This window comes from Enoplosus armatus, chromosome 17, assembly GCF_043641665.1.
Source record: "Enoplosus armatus isolate fEnoArm2 chromosome 17, fEnoArm2.hap1, whole genome shotgun sequence".
NCBI classification, from domain to species: Eukaryota; Metazoa; Chordata; class Actinopteri; order Centrarchiformes; family Enoplosidae; genus Enoplosus; species Enoplosus armatus.
The window spans coordinates 13477969-13497694 of record NC_092196.1 but is presented as its reverse complement, the minus strand read 5'-3'; the positions used below and the strand labels follow the sequence as shown (position 1 = coordinate 13497694).

The 19726-nt window shown below is 41.8% G+C and overlaps 3 protein-coding genes across 3 annotated transcripts; 2 read left to right on the top strand and 1 right to left on the bottom strand.

Annotated features, from left to right (window-relative positions):
* The first annotated feature begins 1084 nt into the window (after positions 1-1084).
* On the top strand, positions 1085-6056 carry LOC139299993 (medium-chain acyl-CoA ligase ACSF2, mitochondrial-like). Its single transcript, XM_070922957.1, has 16 exons — positions 1085-1206; positions 2202-2397; positions 2909-3037; positions 3413-3466; positions 3633-3751; positions 3871-4033; positions 4151-4246; positions 4329-4480; positions 4573-4661; positions 4755-4831; positions 4927-5034; positions 5129-5280; positions 5367-5508; positions 5637-5747; positions 5834-5902; positions 6006-6056. The coding sequence occupies exons 1-16, from the start codon at positions 1085-1087 to the stop codon at positions 6054-6056; spliced, it is 1830 nt and encodes a 609-aa protein (XP_070779058.1).
* Positions 6057-6203: 147 nt separating this feature from the next.
* ndel1b (nudE neurodevelopment protein 1-like 1b) lies at positions 6204-15393 on the bottom strand. Its single transcript, XM_070922990.1, has 9 exons — positions 15258-15393; positions 12544-12640; positions 10552-10705; positions 9642-9790; positions 8764-8900; positions 8510-8677; positions 8327-8418; positions 8019-8164; positions 6204-7877 (listed from the first exon to the last, which is right to left on the bottom strand). The coding sequence occupies exons 2-9, from the start codon at positions 12627-12629 to the stop codon at positions 7787-7789; spliced, it is 1023 nt and encodes a 340-aa protein (XP_070779091.1). The 5' UTR covers positions 12630-12640; positions 15258-15393; the 3' UTR covers positions 6204-7786.
* A 1347-nt stretch (positions 15394-16740) lies between these two features.
* LOC139300483 (RING finger protein 222) lies at positions 16741-18093 on the top strand. Its single transcript, XM_070923598.1, has one exon. It carries the CDS (start codon positions 16917-16919, stop codon positions 17541-17543), a length of 627 nt encoding a protein of 208 aa, XP_070779699.1. The 5' UTR covers positions 16741-16916; the 3' UTR covers positions 17544-18093.
* Positions 18094-19726: the final 1633 nt, after the last annotated feature.

Below are 19726 nucleotides of genomic sequence, written 5' to 3'. Positions count from 1 at the left end.
ATTACTTTGATATTAATATTCTTCACTGTAAATGTATTGATTTTGCATACATTTACCTTTTCACTATGTGACAGTTAACAAACTCAGTGCCATTCCACATGAATGAGTTTGATGTTTATGTTTTATAAAAGTTGCTTGTTTTGTATAAAGTGTAAATTATTAAACTCAATGTTTTGTATTTGGAATATTTGGTTTCTGTAATAATAAAACGTCATTAATAAAGGATGCTCTTTTCCCTCTTTTAGTTCACAGGAAAGGAATCCTATGGCCTGTAGGTGGCACTGCTGTAATCAATCTAACCAACATTTGCTCAGTATGTAAATATTGGCAAATCTTCAAATGGTCAGTATTTACCTATCAGTGACAAATATTGCTACATGTGGCCCATAGGACAGTAAGCACAATTATATGGCTACTTTTCAAAGTATGACTGCAACTGCATATTAACTGTTTTAAGAAATTATGATGTTTTTAATAAAATTCAAATCAATTTGACGTAATACAAGTGTGGAGTGAAGTGGTAAAAAAATAATATATGATAAAGCAGAATTACAACTAATATTCAAGTAAGATTACACAGTTTATATAAAATATACAATAAGATTTCTGTTTCTGCATTATTTAGAACATGCCTGTTGTTTTGTCCCTACTTTGTAGATTTGGGATACATTCTTTTGTTGTTTTGCTCAAACTTTAAATATTATGCAACAAAAACATTGTTACCAGGTCAGGTTGACATGGGTTATGCATTCAATTTTAGAGAGATATCTCAAAATCCTGTGAGAAGCTCTCACCTGCATGGAGTATGACTGCTGCTGCTAATCAGCCTGACCTTCCAACACTGCACTGGCTGGTTTGTAAGTATTGGTTAATGGTTAATATTGGTTATTTCTAGTTAATATTTTCTTGAAATGTGTGTGTTTGAAATTGTAAAGACACTCTTATCTCTCAGCCAATGAGGATGAGTGGAAGTTAAAGATTACACATGCAGTGTTAAGATCCAGCTGAGGTAAAGATAGGCAGGAAAGAACCAGCATATTCAGACAGCATTTAGATCCAGTTGAAACAGACTGGCTGTGTGATAATGTCAGCGCTGATATTTTCCTCACTGCTGAAGTCCTGTGCTCACAGTCTCAGGTCTGTGGATGGACTCAAACACAGCAGGACTTGGAAATTATGCAGCACAAGTTTGCTCCACTGGCTTCGGTAAGTTTATGCTCTCATGTTCATTGGTCAAAAGGCAACAAGATGTTTGTATTCCATTAAAGTCTGTAATGGTTAACTGCAAAAATATGATAGTGAAATTAAAAGAAAATCATAATATGGACATAGAATTGTGTTCCTAAAAAGACAGCCTGAGGAAAAAGTGTCTGGTACTTCACAATATCCACAGGAAAAACAAATTGCTAGTTTTACAAACTTCCTGCAGGTATTAAGTTCACTATTTAGGTTAATTGTACAGTTAATTGTTCTGTGCTGTTATTGTTTATAATGAATGAATATAATGAAATATACATAAAGATATTTCAAAAGAAGTAGGCTACTTTTTCCCCTTTTTATGTGGGTGGGGGTCGTCAGTGTATATACAATGGGGAATCCCTGGCCTACAGTATGCAGTAGTAGCTACTCCCTAAGACGTGGAGTTGCCTTTTAAAAAAGGAAAACAACAATGTTCATTAAAGGCTTTTGCTTCAACAATGTAATGGGATCAAGACTTACTATGAATTCATGACTCAAAATACGGGAAAGTTTGGGGAGTAAAACCTTTTATAATTCAATAAAAGAGAAAACAATGAGCTCATATTAAATATAAAAACATTTGCCTGGTCATTTTTGGCCCACATGCACACAAGGACTATTCTGTCTCTCAATAATATGAGCTCAGTGTTTTTCCACATGATTGTTTGGTTTAAGGGTCATATCAGTGCCACGAAACAATAGATCCTCCAAATTGTTTTTGCTTGCGTGAGTCAACTCATGCTTTGATTTTTCTTGGCCATTATGATTCAGGCTGAGCCTGATTTTCTTGGCATGTTGTATGTTATTATCAGTTATTCATTTGGCTTAACCAAGATTCACCATTTCTGTAATATAGAGGAAAAATGAATTGGGCATTCTCTTCGAAATCTGCAGTAAATTATAAGGCTCAAACCATTATATTTGACCCCCATGTTTTTCCTGAATATTGTTCTTTTTGCCAGGTCACTCCACGTGGACAGTCCTCCTCACAAACCCTCTCTGACCAGCAGCTATGTCCATGGCACCTCCTCCGTCTCTCTGCTCCCCCTCACTGTAGGCCAGATCCTGGACTCCACAGTCCAGCGCTGGCCTGACCGCGAAGCTGTGGTCTTCATGCAGGACGGCATCCGGAAAACCTTTGCACAGTTTCAGCAAGATGTGCGTCTCAGATTTGTGTGCCCTCAGCTTCTGCTTTCAGGAGCCATCATGCATGTATCAACCACTAAACACTGTTCATGTTATAACAACGAGTCTCCTATTTCAATAACAAAGACTCAGAGGCAATTTGTGGGAGATAATTAGTGAGATAAACTGGTCTTGTTTTTACCTTTTCTTTCAGTCTTTACTTTTTAGGTTAATAGAATAATTTGACCTTTTGACACGTGATGAAATCACATGTGGTACTCCTGAGACACAAAATGTGCCTCCCTACAACTATTTTTAGTTTAGTGAATGACTCTAAATGAAGCAGCACCCATCACATTTAGTTTGACGACATGAATGGGTTCTCTTCTTTGGGAGAAATCATCACCAACCTTCTCTAAATCACAGGACTAGTTTAATCTATCAAATGCTGACGCAGGCATAAAAGTTAGAAAGCTACATTGTAAAATGGCAGGATTTATAGTATATGAATGATCTAATATTTTTGTGACATGTATTGGTGCAGGTTGACAAGGCGGCTGCGGGTCTGCTCGCCTTGGGCCTAAAGCGAGGCGACCGGCTGGGAGTTTGGGGGCCCAACACATATGAATGGATCCTTTTCCAGTTTGCTTCAGCCAAAGCTGGAATTATACTGGTCAGTCTGGGAGCTGTTTATACATTTAAAATGACATTTACAGTGTAGCCTTGTGGTTAGATACACAGTGTAACTTCAGCTGGGTGTATAAAGCCCCTGTCCTGAACTATAACCTACTGTCAAGTGTCAATGAGCAGGACATTGAACCCTTTCAGGGGCCCAGGGGAGTTACTCTGTAGTCCTACCATTACACTGTAAGTTCACCAGGTCATTATAATCTGTTAATAGGTATTAAGTTCCATTTACAGCATGATGTAATATGATACACAGCCACGTAGTACAGAATATAACATGTATGATTTGGTATGCACTGTAAAGCCCTTTGTGTGGAGAGGTGCTTTATGAATACACTTTAAATTGCTGTTATCCTTGCAGGTGTCATTGAACCCGGCCTATCAGGTGAAGGAAGTGGAGTTTACTCTGAAGAAGGTACGACGACATTAGCCAACTTACATTATGCACACACTTACTGCACTACTGAACCAAAGAGAAATACAAAAGCATGACGACTGACATCTGTAATAATAATAGTGATCATCTTTACACACTACTGTGTAAGAATACAAATTCAACAGAAGTGATCTGTCGCATGCAGGTCCAGTGTAAAGCTGTGGTCTGCCCCTCCCGCTTTAAAACACAACATTTCTGTGAGATGCTGAGGGAGATCTGCCCAGAGATCGACGCGACGCCAGTAGGCCTGATCAAGAGCTCCAGGTTTGACAGATTTAATACACGGTCTCCCTCTATGGTCATTATGGGAGTTAGAGATCGTAAATACTTCACTAAGGACACAATAACGATGTAATATAATGGTCCTGTCCCCGGCCTGCCAGGGTGCCAGACCTGCGGATGGTGATTGTGACGGACAGCAGGCAGCCGGGGATGCTCCACGTCGAGGATGTGATGCAGGCAGGGGAGAGCCGGCACCACGCACAGCTGACGGATCTGCAGAGCAAGCTGTCCTGCGATGAAGCCATCAACATCCAGTTCACATCAGTAACCTTCAGGATTGCGCCTTTCACACTGGCACACATGTGTTGTATCGCTCAGGCTAATGACACACACATCTAACAGTGATTAAGATGAAGTCATGCTGCTTGTTTATTGTTCCAGGGGACGACAGGGAGTCCAAAGGGGGCCACTCTCTCCCACCACAATATTGTAAATAACGCCTACTTTCTGGGTCTCCGGTTGGGTTATGGGTGGAGAGTAAGTCCATATTTGTCTCTTGATGTGAAGGAAACACCAAACAGTGAAATGCAAGCCAACTTATTGTCCACATACCCATCAGCCTCAGGTGCGAGTGTGTGTGCCCGTACCCATGTACCACTGCTTTGGCTCCGTGATGGGAGGGATGAGCATGGCGGCGCACGGTGTCACGCTGGTTTTCCCTTCCACCGGCTACAACAGCCGAGCCAACCTGGAGGCCGTTCAGAGGGAAAAGTATGGCTCGCTGACTCGCCACCCAAACGAGCTCTCGCACACTCAACATTATGCTCTTTAACTGAAAGCCATTCATGTTTTTGTCTCTCAAGGTGCAATTTCGTCTACGGCACTCCTACAATGTTCACCGACATGCTTAGCCAAGATTTACACAAGTATGATTTGTCCTCAGTTGAAGCTGGTAAGAGACGTGAAGACTCAGACATGATGAATATGTTGTATTCAACTTCGCAAGCATTTGAGGCCTCCTTGTCTGCGTGCTGCCGTGTTTTAGGGCTCATGGGAGGCTCTCCGTGCCCCCCTGAGATTGTGAGAAAGCTGAAAACAGACATGAACATGAAAGAGATAACGGTGAGCGGTTCCAGGTCCTTTACCTTTTCAAAGAACGCTGTATAAAAACTTAGCATAGCTTCTCCAGCCTGTAAGAACATGTCGTGTTTTATTAGATATGTTACGGAACCACTGAGAATAGCCCTGTTACATTTCTGGGATTCCCACAAGACAGCGAGGAACTGAAGATGAACACTGTTGGGTGCATCATGAGCCACACTGAGGTAAGCCTTATTTATTTATTTATTTTTACACAAACCTTTATCTACACATCACCGTAACAACACTGCGACTGATGTCTGTGTGTCTTTACCGTAGGCTAAAGTGGTGGATCTTACCACTGGGGAGATTGTCCCTCTGGGGGCCTCAGGAGAGCTGCTGATCAGAGGCAGCTGTGTGATGCATGGGTACTGGGACGACCCTGAGAAAACCAGACAGGCAATCTGCCAAGCCCGCTGGTACAGCACTGGGTAAGATACTGAAGGCTTGTTTAAAAGAGAAAATACAGAGGCACATTACAAGGATCGACGCTCACAACGTGTTTTCTTCTACACAGTGACACGGCCAGCCTGAACAGTCTGGGATACTGCCGCATCGAAGGACGCATAAAGGACATGATCATCCGGGGAGGGGAGAACATCTACCCCGCTGAGATAGAGCAATTCCTCTACACACATCCCAAAGTGCAGGAGGTGCAGGTGAGACTCCACCACTGGAGGGCAGCAGAAATCAAATGATCTCTCTAAATGCCGGGACATTTGCAGATTTCATGAGAATATATTTCATGTTATATTTTGCTCCATTTCTGTTTCTGTCTGTTTCCCAGGTGGTGGGAGTGAGAGATGAGAGGCTGGGCGAGCAGGTGTGCGCCTGCGTCCGGCTGAGGAAGGGCCAGACCTCCAGTGCAGACGAGATAAGAGCATTCTGCAAAGGCCAGGTGAGAGAGGGTGACGGATAACGTGGCAGAAAGCACAACATACTCAGAATCAGAGCACAGCTGTACAGTTTTTTTCCCCCCTCTAGATTTCTCACTTCAAGATCCCACACTATGTGGTCTTTGTAGACAGCTACCCTCTGACTGCCTCGGGAAAGGTACGATACTTCTGCTCTAACACAGACACACCTGAACTATCAAGTTGGCTGCGATGATTCATGGTTGATTAAAATAATGAGACTGAAATGTTTCTCTTTCTAGATCAAGAAGAACACATTGAAGGAGGCAATGGAGAAGAAATTAGGCTTTTAATTTTGTGGACCCTGATGGACTTGAGAAAGTCAGAACTGGGACTATTATAACTGATCAAGATGTGACTGAAAGCTTTGGAAAATGTCCTGTAAATGGCCCTTGTGCTGTATCACCTTTTAATTGCAGTATACAGTACAGTGCACAATATATTTGTCATCTCAATCTTTATTAAACAATTTTGACAATTTGATATCATAATACAATGGCTTCAACCATTCATTATCTGGACATGCCATACAGAATCTGAAATAAATAGGACCTTAATGTCAGTATGTACAAATGTGGTAGGCAAAATTACCATCCTTACAAGCTATATACACTGACTGTAGAACACACTGTAGTAACCTCGCAGAGTGCCCAAAATGACATCTCATATCATGAAATAAAAATGAACACTAAGGGCTTCAAATAATGCTTCAAGATGGTGACACAAAGGTCTATGAATGGGAGAAATATGTGGGCGAAATGGATTTAGGACAAAATTCTGGGATGTAAAATGAATGAATGCCAATATCCAACCTGCTAAAACTCCAAGAGTCAAGTCAAATTAACATCAAGTTCACACAACAGATCATTAGCAAATATGCTGCATGACACAAAGGCCACAATGGACCGTGAATTCACGTACACCAGTCAAAGTTAACAGTCTCAAAAAGGATCCTTTGTTCTGCTTTGAGTGTCCTTTTGTGTGAGTTTTATAAAGCCAAATTCACCTGCTCATATCACGAATCCACCCTGGATATTTGCCATTACATCAGAATGGGGTAAATGAGCCTGTTGCAAGATTAAAAAAAAAAAATCTATACATTAAACATTTAACAAAAAAAAGAAAAAAAAAAAAAAGGCAAAACTGTTCTCTCAAAATGTCGTGGAGAACCTGTGAGGAGCAGTTTGTTTAAGTGCAGGTTTAGCCCAGAGGACAGAACCAGCTGATATTTCCAAGCTTTAACATGGAGACTACTTCCAACTGAATTACAGCAAGTAGCCAGCAACAAAGAGGAACGACTGCACTATGGCTACATGGCTTTGAACGATCAACATTCACTTCAGTCATGAACATGGGGTCCAACTTTACCTCTCCAACCCCACATCACGTGCACACATGCAAGAAAATAGCAAATAAGAAACATTGCATTTTAAAGCATACTGTGAGATAAATTAGTTAATATGAACATATCCCTTTTTTAAATATAATACATTCTAAATTGAAATTAGTTTAACTGTGCAATTTCAGTGAAAATACAGGAGGAAAAGAAGGTTAAGAGGAAGCTTTGGTCTGTTGAGGACCTTTTGTCAGGGATAGTAGTTTTCAGATGAACAGTGGAACTAAAGAGTATAACGGCACCACTTCAGAGTTGACATCTAGAGAGCAACGCATTTGCAGTGACATTCATACGAGCATGGTACAGTACAGCTTTAGGCACATGCAAGTATGTGGCAGGAACATACGCACACATCGCTGTGCACCTACTCACAGACGCATTTAGAGCTGCAAACTGGAGGCAAGTTCATTGTATAGTCAAGCCTCTCTTCCACGCGTCACGTTCAGAAATGCACAATCCCAAATAGGCAAACACACACTCCCTTTCAAACTGTTTCTCTCACACACGCACACACATACACACACTTAACACACAATGCAATGGTCTTTCAAGTGTCCTCTCTCTGTTCCCACATTGTGTTAGGTGGATAGGAGCTTCAGTAGAGGTTTATGGGGTGTGGGGGACGCCTCACACACTCAGAGGCAGCATGCCTGGTGGAGACACGGCTCTGGATGCTGCCATGGAGGTCAAGGAGCTGGGGTCCAATCCATTAACAGTCCTGCAGTCGCCACATGGACATGTACAATATTAGTAAACACGCACACACATACAGGGCAAAAACAAATATGCATAAAACCTGGTATAATGCACTAATTATTCTCTGCACCGTAAGAAGAACAAAGCCGCTGCTGAAACTCACGTTTTGTCAAAGTAAGTGGTGTGTAGAGAGTGAGAGAACTTGGTGGCATTGCTGTTGATGAGTGTGCCGTTGTCTTTGGAGAAATTTTTTCTTGCTGCCTGGTCTTTGGCAAAGTTCCTACAGGCTGCGAGTTTGGACTCAAGGGCCTAGTCACAAAACAGCAAATACAATCTGTATTATACACAAACATCTCTCTGTTCCTCAGTGTTCTGCAAACTATTAAGAATTTTAAAGCACTGTTTGAGTTTGCATACAGAGAACAAACCTTCCATATAATTACGAGTTGAATTAAAGGGAAGAATACCTACCCCTACTTTCCTCAGAAGATCACCAACAATATTAAGAGCTGAGATTCTAGCGGAAGGAGTGAGGGACGAGTTGCCACAGCCATTGGTCAACGCTGCACAAGCACACACGCCAATATTAGTATACATGTCAGGGAATTTCCCATTTCAGGTGTGCAATAAAGAGTGAGTGTAATTAATCCTGACCTTTTGAGCTGATGAAGGGGTGCTCTATGCTCTTTCCTACAGGTGTGGCAGGGAGGGATAAAGAGGCCTGTACTGCAGAATCCATCTTGTCGATGTCTAAGGTGGGCGAGCTAGGTGCCGACATCCTGTCTGTAGTCCGCTCCCGTACTGCCAGCTCCTGTCTCAGGTCTGCAGAGGATAAAGAGTCAAACTCATGAAATAATCCTCCACTAACTCTTACACGGGTGACAGATTCTTCTGTGCTTTGTCTTTACCTCGCGCTTCATCTTTCAGCCGCTGCACAGATACCAGAAGAGACTCCTTTTCATCCAGCTCACTTTCCAGGAAGGCGTTTCTCTCAATGGCCTGGTTTAAACGGCCCTCAAAGTCCTCAAGAGACACTATTGTTGCCCTGCACATAGAGGTTCAGGGGCACAATTGTTAAAACATTTTCTGAACATTACAGTAGGTCCATTCTCTAGAAAATCAATCAAAACACAGGAGCAAAAGCATTAAACTATGCGTTTGTCTGCTCTAACGTGCCTGAGTCATCGCATAATTCTTACTTACATCAGCTTACTAAGTTACCTACAGTAGTAACTGAGTGTTAGCTACTTTCAAGGAAAAGAAGCACGTCATTAAGTAACATTTGTTTATGAGGTTGCAGGTTACGTAAAAGAAAGGCCCATTCACAAATAGCACATCCACTGTGTTTTCTCCCTGGAAGCTGGTCGAAATCTATTGCTTTTCAATCAAACTCATGGAGCTAATGTTAGCTTTTAGCTAGTTAAAAATCTAAGCCAGCAAAATCAACGATCACTGGCTAGGAATGAGAAGCCTGCTTTCGCCTAGATCCAGTATTTCTATTCCTGATTGTATTAGTCTCACAGAAGTACACGGGATATTGCCCATGTTTTGATGCATCAGGCTTTAAAATAATCTTGACATGGTATCTTATTTACTTATCCTCTCCAAACCTACCAACCTACCAACAAGTAAATAAGGGCAGCTGCACAAAATCAATTAAGTGCTTCATAAACCAAACAAATCTAAGCATTAACTGTAAGCTTTAGTTTTATATTAACATGAAAACACTGTGTTTTGTGTGTTTTATGAGACATATATTGACCATAATGTAAAGCGTCAGTCTGACCTTTTGGCTCTCTCCAGGTCATCGTTGGCCTGCTCAAGCTCTCGGACGTATTTGTGGAGCTGCTCCTTGATGCTGCGTGTCTGGCCCAGGTCATCCTCTAGCATAGAAATCTGTTTATAACTCTGGGCGTACTGCTGCTCCAGCTTCTCCTGATAGAGATACAGTGAAGAAGAGATTAAGAGTGAGTGTGTGTAGAGAAGCAAGGACATCAAGCAGACTTATTGTTCTAGGAAAACATCCACTTTAACATTCTTTTACTCAGGCATGCAGTGTGACAGCATAATTTTATATACCCCTACTTTTGTTAATACTGGTGAATCATAAGACTGTTAGTAGTTTTTCCACATTATTTCACGTTCAAAGAGCCTCTTTGTTCTCTGGGGAGGCCCTGTGGCTCATTTGCCCTGTGGTACTTCACAGTACAGTTAGTGGCAGGGCTGCGTGCCTGTATTGTGGCCCCTGAGGTACAAAGACAGGAAAGCATGATTCATGATCTCTCCATTTCATTCACACAGTTGGTTTGTAGCATTAGCTGCTGCCAGCATGCTCACATGTTGGACCAGTGGCTTCGGTCATTTCCTGAAGGTATACACTGATTTGTTCGGACATGATGACCAGACCAGCTCACAGAAAAACTCTACTACCATTCATGCCTGCAGTGATTACGAACCAGACTTGTCCTTACAGTTATTTTCTTCGTCTTTATCCTGACATCCAATTAAGGAGTGCTGGAGGATTACCTAAGAGGGTGCCTTATTAAGACCTGACATGCAAATAAGACACTGGACCTTGTCCTCAGGATCCAGCAGACATCCTCTTAAGTAACCACAGCTGTGTTTATTGGTGTCCATAAAAGACCATAAAAGCAAGCCAAATCCCAAAATAAGCCGCACGGCAAGTTGCCAGTTACCTTGATGTTGGCCATCTCGTTCTTCAGTCTCTCGTTTTCACTTTGGAGGTCTCGAAGGCGGTGCTCGGCCTGGCCAAGCTGGGCCTCCAACTCTGCTTCCAGCTCCCGGCTCCCTTCCTGGAACTCCTGCAGCTCCTCCTGGGCATCATGGCAACTGGATGGTACACACACACACACACACACAAACACAGTGGGGAGAGACATAAACGGTCATTGTCAATTTACCAGCTCCTCTGTTCACCATCCACTATTCAATTGTGTATAGCTGACTGGCTGAATGACCACGGGCATGAGCTCTAGAAAACTGCCTGGCTTTTGTCCTGTAAGATGAGCCAGGCTCAGGCATGTTCTAGTAGCTTTATCTCCAACGGCCAGAAATAAACCTGCATGAAAAGCCAGTCAGACATTTGCAGATTTTTAACCTTCAATCCTGCCTGTGCCAAACAGGAAACAGTGTGCAGCTCAGCAATGTCGAGTTAAGCACTCTATATATACAACACTGAAGAGACAGCTGAACTGTGACAGTAGGTGGTTCAGAAGTAGCTCACAAAAACAGGCCTGCTGCTGTGCGTCCTCAGCTGTGAGAAAAAAGGTTAAAAGGCCAGAGGTGAAGAGAAAATGAGAGGGCTCAGAAACAGGACATGGGCTAAGAAACAGGATGTGTGTGCACGCTGGTCAGGGCTGAACCCATGCAGAGAATCTAAAAACACAATAACTCAGAATGTAGTTCTGACGTGTGTAGATTCATTTGAGTAAATGTGATTTATGTGTATTTCAATGTGGAATAGGAAGGAAAGATAAATTTGGTGGTAATCTCACACACACACACACACACACACACACACACACACACACACACACACACACCACACACACACACACACACACACACACACACACACACACACACACACACTCTCTACGGAGCACTGGAATCCATGAATCAGTTGTGCCGGGGTCGTTCCACACATACCAGCGTCACAGTGGATGCTTCATCAGCACGCTGTGTCCTATAACTTCCCCATTTAACAGTCAGGCTTGTCCTCTCTCACTCTTTACCAACAGTTTGTATGTGTGACGTAGAACAGCAATAAATAACACAGAACAATAACTGTATGATGTCCAAGTAGCCTGGTCACAACAAAATGGAAAAAGTCAAGTTTAAAAATATCACTTCAGGGAGATAACTTTTCAATAGGTAACTAATAAACACTGCATGCTGCCACTGTGAGGGCTTTACTGTAAAAGTGATCCTGAGAAAACATGTGCAGAAAAACGTGTGAGACAAGCCATGGTGAACTATATACTTGGTGTTATTCTTTCCATGGGTTCCAAGTTTTTCCCCGTGTACCCACAGTAGGAATTTCTTTAACCCTCTGTGTGCACTTTCACACTTCCTTTGAGACTACGATGGGGCACTACTCCACAAATAGAAAAGACAGACACACTGAGTTCACCAAAGATTTACACGACGCTCTCGAGCACCACTGCAGCCTATCCCAATGTCGGCTGTGGTCTCGCTTTAAGAAGTCAAAAGATGTAGTCATTTCCTCCTGAGCAAGCCGCAGCTGTTTGTGGGCACTGATTTCAAAATGCTTGTCTGGTCATTTGCCTTATATGGCTAAACACAGGGTTTAAACAGAGACAACGCGCCAACAAAACTTTTGGTTCAGCAAATTGGCATCTGCCTGTTATATAAGAGTGAGCGACTACAACTTTTTAAACAAAGTTGGCTTTCTGCTGTTTGGAGTTTTGAATGTTTTCATACGGGGGATTGCTGCCATCTGATATTTGGTTCAATGTTTTTTGCAACGCAGATCACAAAATAATACATGACACATTGTTACATAACCCAATTTGGAAGAATGAGCTTAGTAGGCAAAGGCAGCTGAGGACACATCTGTCCTTTTGTCATATGTACACAGTAGTTCACACAGCAAAGAAATACAGACATGTTAACTTGTCATATGAGAAGTAAATCACATTGCCTACTTTTTCTTATATTTGAGGGCTTGGGACTTCCAGTAGTCAACTTCCTCATCCTTTGACGAAAATTTCGGAATCATCTCTTTGTCCATGTCAGGGAACCCTGAGGATCAAAGAGACATGTTTATTAGCCTCACAGCTGTTTCCATTCGCTTAAAGTACATATGAAATGAATGCAAAGATAGTAAAAATACATGCAACATACTCAAACATGGTGCAACACTTTCACTACCTGCATCTTTTGGCATGTAGAAGCTGGCACAGTGCATTCCCTTCTTATCTCAAGGCTGAACAACCAGGCAAATCAAGATTAAACATTTCCCTCATTCCTCACAGGAGAAGATAACAGGCCTGTCTTTACTTGAAAGTGACAAACAAAGCCAGGTCGGCCTGGCCATGTCACCCTGCCGTTCTGAGGTCACGTCATCTGTAGATACTCTTGAATCACTGGCTACTATAAATTGACATGGCAAGCCTTTCTATGACTCTGAATAGCTTCAATGACATGTGTCCAGTGCCAAGTAAAAGTATGCCTCCTCCTCATTAAATTTCACTCATGTGATGTCAACATAAGTAATTCATTAACACCAAGCCGCATTAACGCCAAATACATCAAAGCTGTCTGTAGCTGTTGTAGCCTAGTTCTGAAGTTTTTATCTTCCGTCCTGTTTGCAGAAATAACACTTTACTAGACGGTTGTTCCTCTTTTCTGGTGAGCAAATAAACTCTGCCTCGCTCTGTGATCTATGTGGAGCAACAAGGCAGGTTTCAGGAAATTATTAAAAACACATCTGGAGAGAGCTGCTGTGTGGGGGTGAAAATACAGCTGCTGCCCCCGACACTCCCATTACTGTAGCTCCAGGAATATTCATAATCCGAACAGAGATTATAAGGATTTCCTGCAGATAGGTCAGACAGCCAGTGGATGAAGCACAGGAAACCCCTCAGCTGTACTGAAGGTCGAGCAAATGACGCTTTCAGACAGTTATTTATAAGGCTTGAGGAATTTGATTTGATTATTGTTGAAACTTGTGCAAAAAGTGGTTATATAAATGAGAGAGTCTAGTGGTATATGTTACTATATTTTGACCAGACTAACCTGGCTTGGGCAAGGAGGAGGGTGTGTTAATTTCCTTGCCGAGAAGAAGGTGGTCTAGACTCAGAGGCCAGACCGCCAGCTCTTCCCTTTTAAACATTCCTCTCAGATGGCGTCATCAACAATTTACTCGCTGCTGGCCCCTCACGTGTCACTACACTACGCTGGAAACCACGAAGGAAACTGGAGACCAAAATACTGTAAGGGTGGAGAGAGGGATGTGTTCTCAGGCTGCTACTGACATAACATGTTCGCTGTATCATATGACCAAGGGAACAACCAAAAATATTTCCCTTATTATACACAGAGACCAGACCTACCAGGTAATCCAGCAAACATGGCAGATCTGTATTTGTTACGTGGCCTGAATGGGATCCGGTGCTTTCTATTGATACCTGTGGGTCTCCACAAGGCATGATCCACAGGAAGCAGTTTCCATGGTGATTCACATCAAAGGTCTTATCAGGATAATCACCCCCTCGAACAAAAAGGCATGGCTATTTATCAACCCACTGACCAATGTCATGATGCTTAAGATATACCCCTCCCAAAGCTATTTCATCTATTTAAGACACATGACTGGCGCTATACTGGTAATGTAATACATCACTTAAAATGTGATGAAAAGGTTAAGGTATATCCTGTAACAGGTCAAGTGCTGAGACAAATGACTGTTCCTGTTCCTGCCTCTCATTTCAGCATCCTTTGGGAGCGGTGTTAGCTTGACCACTGGATCTATTTGTCTATTGTAATAATACCCGGGTAGGATGGGCCCATAGCCAGCAAAGACAGTGATGGTGACACCCCACTTACTGTGGAGTTATCTGGAAATTACAGAAAGGGGAAGGTAGTGAAGAGAGTTTCCTTTCCCTCATTCATGTCTCTACATCCTCATTTGTTGCAGATGACTAGGTGCTTACTAAGAGCTCTAGTGCTGACACTGATGTAGTCACATTTTTATACAGGGGCCTATGAGAGGGGTGAGGACACCTCATTGTAGTCTTGCTGGTTTGCTCTAATGTGAATAATAATTTACAGGGTGTGGTGGCAGTGTTCCCCTGACCTGGGACCATATTTTGGCCCCTTGTGTTCTGGTTTAGCTGCAGGAAAATGCTAGAGGTTCAATATAATAATACTGATCAAAGTAATCATCAGAAACAACAAAAAGGAGGCTTAACTATAAAAATGACAATTGACATGCATCATTTACAGCCAATATGTACATTTTTGATAAAATCATTACATAAAGCAGTCCTAAAAATGAAGAGAGTGACATTTATCAGGCCAGATTTATCTGACCAGCGGCAGGTTGTCATTTAGGTAGCTAGCTAGCTAACAAGCAAACGCTGCTGTCAATGTGTGGATATCTGATACTGCATGGTTTGACAGACAGTACAGAAGCTTAGCTTAACGCCAAACTGTATGTTGTTCAAAGAAAACAGAAAATACGACCTACGTAAAGTGGAAATGAACGGCATGTGAAGCAAAAATCAAAGCTAAAACCTCACGACATTTAAATCGAGCTCGAGCTGTCATCTCGGTAAAAACAGAGACGCCGCGGCTGAACACGACAGCTCAAACAGCAAACACACCAAAACGGAGTATTTTCAGTTAAACTTGGTACCTGCTCATGTCAAATCGGTGTCCAACAGTCTTTCTGTTTCAGCAGGTCACCTTCCAGCCGGTGTAACATCCAACACTCACACCTTTCCCCTGCCCTGGCCTCGGATGATACTCAAGTGACTGAGCTGTGTTTAGGAAATTGCCAACGCGTCTCCCGGAACCGACGTAAATCCTGACATGGACGTACGCGCTGACGTAATTGACGTTTACGTCAGAACTGGGCAGGGCTGCTGTAGAAATAGATGTGCTAGAATCAGCCGCTCCTCTTTCTTTTTTCGTCTTTTTTGGATTGTAGATTTGTAGCCACACAGTTTTCACTACAGTGACCACAAGGTGGCATATGATTGCCAGAGAAGAAACCACCACACAGGGACAGGGACCATCAAGACACAGTACCATAATATTCCTGAATAGATGTATAATAGTTTTGATGGTACCGAGTTAATTAATTAGACGACTTTATGCTAAGTTTCTCTGTTATAGTCATTGTTGGCCAATATCAGCTGTGAAATGTGGCATTAATGTTTTTATTGTTCTACACAACTGCCTTTTTGTCTCACAGCCTAATTATTATTAGCATTAATTCTGTTTTTTAATGTTACTGGAATTCAACCATCTATGATAGCGTATTTCATATACAGTCTATCTAAGTTTAGACACTGACAATAATAGAACATGAGCTTTTGCTCACAGAGGATAAATGATAAATATCCTTGTAGATATAGGTAATTATATTACCTGTTTTATTAATTAAAATTAAGGCAACATTTTGCAATCAGGTTTAGTAAAATTAAAGACAAACTTGACTAGGGCCTACATGGAAAAGCAAAGAAAATAAGTTCAACCAACTTCATCAAAGCTAGCATATGAATTACATCAGAAATGATTAAATTGAGGAAAAATGCTGTGAAAATTGGGTTGCATTATCATCATCATTTAACAAACAAAATGATGAACAAATTTCATAATTAACATTCAGTCCATAACCAAATACATTACGTTATTTGTTAGTATAACTACTTTCCTGTGAAACAGCAGCAAACCATTTCTGAGACATTAGAAGAAGAGATGGTACATATTTCTATGTTTCTATGGACCTTTTTTTTTTTTGTTAATGTCAATTTTCACTAGAATGTCAAAGAATGCCCCTTTAAATTCAGTTTGGAAAATATGCCTTACTCACCTAATTAGTCTACACTCCCACTCTCACCCATAAAATTATTATTAATTCATTTGGGCAAATGTACATTTTAAATGTAGGTAGTATGAACAGTGAAGTGCTTTGTCATCACTACTTTATTTAAGTTGCAACCTTGAACAATACCACCAATTACTCAGATGTGCCAGTTGTGCTAATATTTAAAGAATGTCAGTGAGCATATATCGCCAGATAAAGAACATGAAATGTGAACCAGCATAGCCACTTGAACTGCCAATGATGCCTCCAGGGGACCCAATCAGTCAAGTCAGTGCTGCTGCAGGTGGCTGGCCCTGTTTTACAAGGCGCAGCTCTCGCCTCCACCCACAGCCAAAAGTAAAGAAAGTCATGCGTTGAGGGGAAAAGAACTTGGCGAGGAATTCACACAACACTGACCAAGGAATCTGCTTTTAACCTCAATAATTTCCCAACTCTTTTGCTGCAGTGGATATTCTCCCTTCCATGGCATTGTACAAGGAAGATAGCCAGGAGGACGCGCGAGAGTGTCCAGTGTGCTATGAGTGTCTGTCGGGGACAGAGAGGACTCTGAGCTGCGGACATGTATTCTGCCACGACTGTCTGGTCAAAACGCTGGTCAGCATCAACAGCGATGGAAACATCAGAGACACTATTGTTTGCCCCATCTGCCGACATCTTACATTCATCAAGAAACAAAAGGAAGCGCTGGTGTCCCTCGTGGCGGACAAGGATCCAGATGAAGCGCAGACTCTAGAGGTGCCTCTTCCTCAGCCACTGGGAGAGCTCCAGAGCGCACGGCGCGCCCCCAGGGACACTTTACCGAGGGGACTTAATTGGATGGCTCACTGCTTTAGGTGGGTGTCTGAACGAGTCCGTCGACAGAGGTTGATCCGCCCCAGCCATAATGCATCTCAGATCTTTATCATAAGCTCTCAAGGACGACCCATGGCTGAAGACGATGCGCTGAGCGTTGTGCTGACGGTGGTTCGACCCCAGCGCAGGCGGAGGCGCAGGATTTGCACAACTGCACGATGTCTGTTCGTTTTGCTGTCGGCATTTACTGTACTGGCACTGGTGGCTGCAACTTTACCCTGGATTCTGTTGGCATAGCCCAGTTTTATATATAGATGTCTGGATTGTGAAGTGCCAATAGGGAATGAACTGACATTCATAAACATCTTGTCATCCACGGAATCAAGTAGCTTATCTACCAGCTGAAGTGTGTGAAACTGTTTATTTGTCTTACTGATCCGAACAATCTGCGTTGAATTGAATAATCAATCCACTGAAAATGTACAATTTAGTATTAAAGTATACTTTGCAGCATGGTTCTAGGATGTGATCAGGTATTGTCATTTTCTCCCCTGATTTTAAGGAAAGTCAGGAAGTTTATAGGCATGCCCATGTCCTTTATGAGCGTTACCAAGCAACAGGCTAAAGCAAAGTCATGGCTAAAGTCTTTTGTTTTGCATTCCTGTCTCTGACATGTTGAACCTGTTCTATGAGAAGCAAACATGCAGGACATTTGCTTTTTTTAACAATTTCAAAGCACATCCAAAAGTTTGTCAATCCAATGAGAGTGGGCATTTTGAAATTATAATTTCAACAATTAGACAAAGGTTTGGCAGAAAAAAATGCAATAAAAAACATTTACACTTAATCCCATTGCTGTCAAAACAGCTCAAGTCATTGCTGTGTTGTCGGTTGCACTGTTTCCAAGCAACTTTGAGGGCAAAAACTATAAACTGCAGAGCTACTGCAGGATGATTTCGTGTGTCAGCATTATGTTCTCAAAAGGAAGAAGAGGTTACAGTTTGGCAGCAAGACATGAGCTTGGTTTCATATGGGTGTGTTGTAATAAAGACCCTTTTAAACAGTCATGGGGTATCGTGTTGACAGACCTTCTCTCCTCCACATCACGAGGAAAGATGTCAGACATTTAAAAAAGAAATTCTCACACAATTTCCATTTTAAATCTTAATTTTACACACGGTGATCAAATTGAAAAAATGTTTAATATGCAGATAGTTGGAGGGAGTTCGTGGTTGTATTAGACCCCTCAGTAACATCCTATACAACAACAATGTGACTGGCTCCTTTTGTAGTGTGTATAAAGACGGTGTAAACAGAGCCACCTTTAAAACTTTTAGTCAGAAATAATTGATGCACCCGTGGCAGTTTGGAGGAGATGGAGCAGCAGGTATAGGGATGAGCTGATCGCTGTAAGGAGATACACTGCTGGACTGCAGCATTAGATTACCACTGACTCTTTAAGAATCCAGACTGAGACCTGCATTATGCAACCTGGGTGGAGATTCACAACAAATGACTAAAGAACTAGTTTTCAGAATGAGCCTTGCCAGTATCACCACCATCTTGACAAACGTGAACACTCCTAGTTTCCTCTTGTGGCAAGCCTTCAACCACCCTGCTGGACCAGTCCTACAGGTTACACACATGAGGAGGCTTCGGCTTTTCAGACACATCTGGTTCCTCAGAGTGTGGGAGGAGGAGAATAATGATTTCTTTCCTTTGACGAATCAGACCTTTTAGATCATATTCCTGTTGGTGACCTGCATGTCACTGGGTGGAACCAAATTAACCATTAAGTTGTAAATGGAAAAAAGTCACCAATTTCAAGGCAAAGAGATAATAGCAGAAGAATGATGGCAGTATCAAGAGTGAGAAAATGAACCAGCTCAAAGAACCAGCTGTTTCTCCACCAGTATGTTTCACGCTATTGTATTCCTTAGCAGTGGTTGAAGACATATTCAGATCCTTTACTTGAGTAAAAATACGTTCCTAGTGATGCATTTTATTGTTGTAGATAAAGATATATCTGATGGGTTGATAGATGATAGGAGAAGAAACAAAATTCTGAAACACACTCTGTGTGACTTCTCTCATCTTTGTTTTAATAGACATCTGAAACATGAGAAAGTAAAGATGGTAAACCACTGGTTTAATTTTTCACAAAATGTTGTGTTATATATATCTATATATATATATATCATATGTTTTTTTTAAGTAAAATCTTAATTTGAAAAGTAACTAGTAACTATTAGCTGTCAGACAAATGCAAAAAGTGGTAGAGTGGAAGTATATGTAAAGTAGAAAAAAACAGAAATACTCAAGTAAAGTACTTTAGAATTGCACTTAACTTGTGCACATAGTCACTTTCCTCCACTGCCTCTGTGGTATTTTCCCTTAAACTGTGACAATTCATGTGTGGAAAAACGTCTTAAGTAATAGTTCCGTCATCAGGCATCGACTGTCCAATATATAATGTTTTT

Coding starts and splice junctions, on each gene's coding strand:
- ndel1b (XM_070922990.1), bottom strand. CDS start 12,629: ATGGACAAAGAGATGATTCCGAAATTTTCGTCAAAGGATGAGGAAGTT. Junction 9,791..10,551: donor ACGAGATGGCCAACATCAAG/GTAACTGGCAAC, acceptor TATCTCTATCAG/GAGAAGCTGGAGCAGCAGTA. Junction 8,901..9,641: donor GACCTGGAGAGAGCCAAAAG/GTCAGACTGACG, acceptor CTCTATGTGCAG/GGCAACAATAGTGTCTCTTG.
- LOC139300483 (XM_070923598.1), top strand. CDS start 16,917: ATGGCATTGTACAAGGAAGATAGCCAGGAGGACGCGCGAGAGTGTCCA.
- LOC139299993 (XM_070922957.1), top strand. CDS start 1,085: ATGTCAGCGCTGATATTTTCCTCACTGCTGAAGTCCTGTGCTCACAGT. Junction 3,467..3,632: donor TGGAGTTTACTCTGAAGAAG/GTACGACGACAT, acceptor TGTCGCATGCAG/GTCCAGTGTAAAGCTGTGGT. Junction 4,832..4,926: donor TGAACATGAAAGAGATAACG/GTGAGCGGTTCC, acceptor GTGTTTTATTAG/ATATGTTACGGAACCACTGA.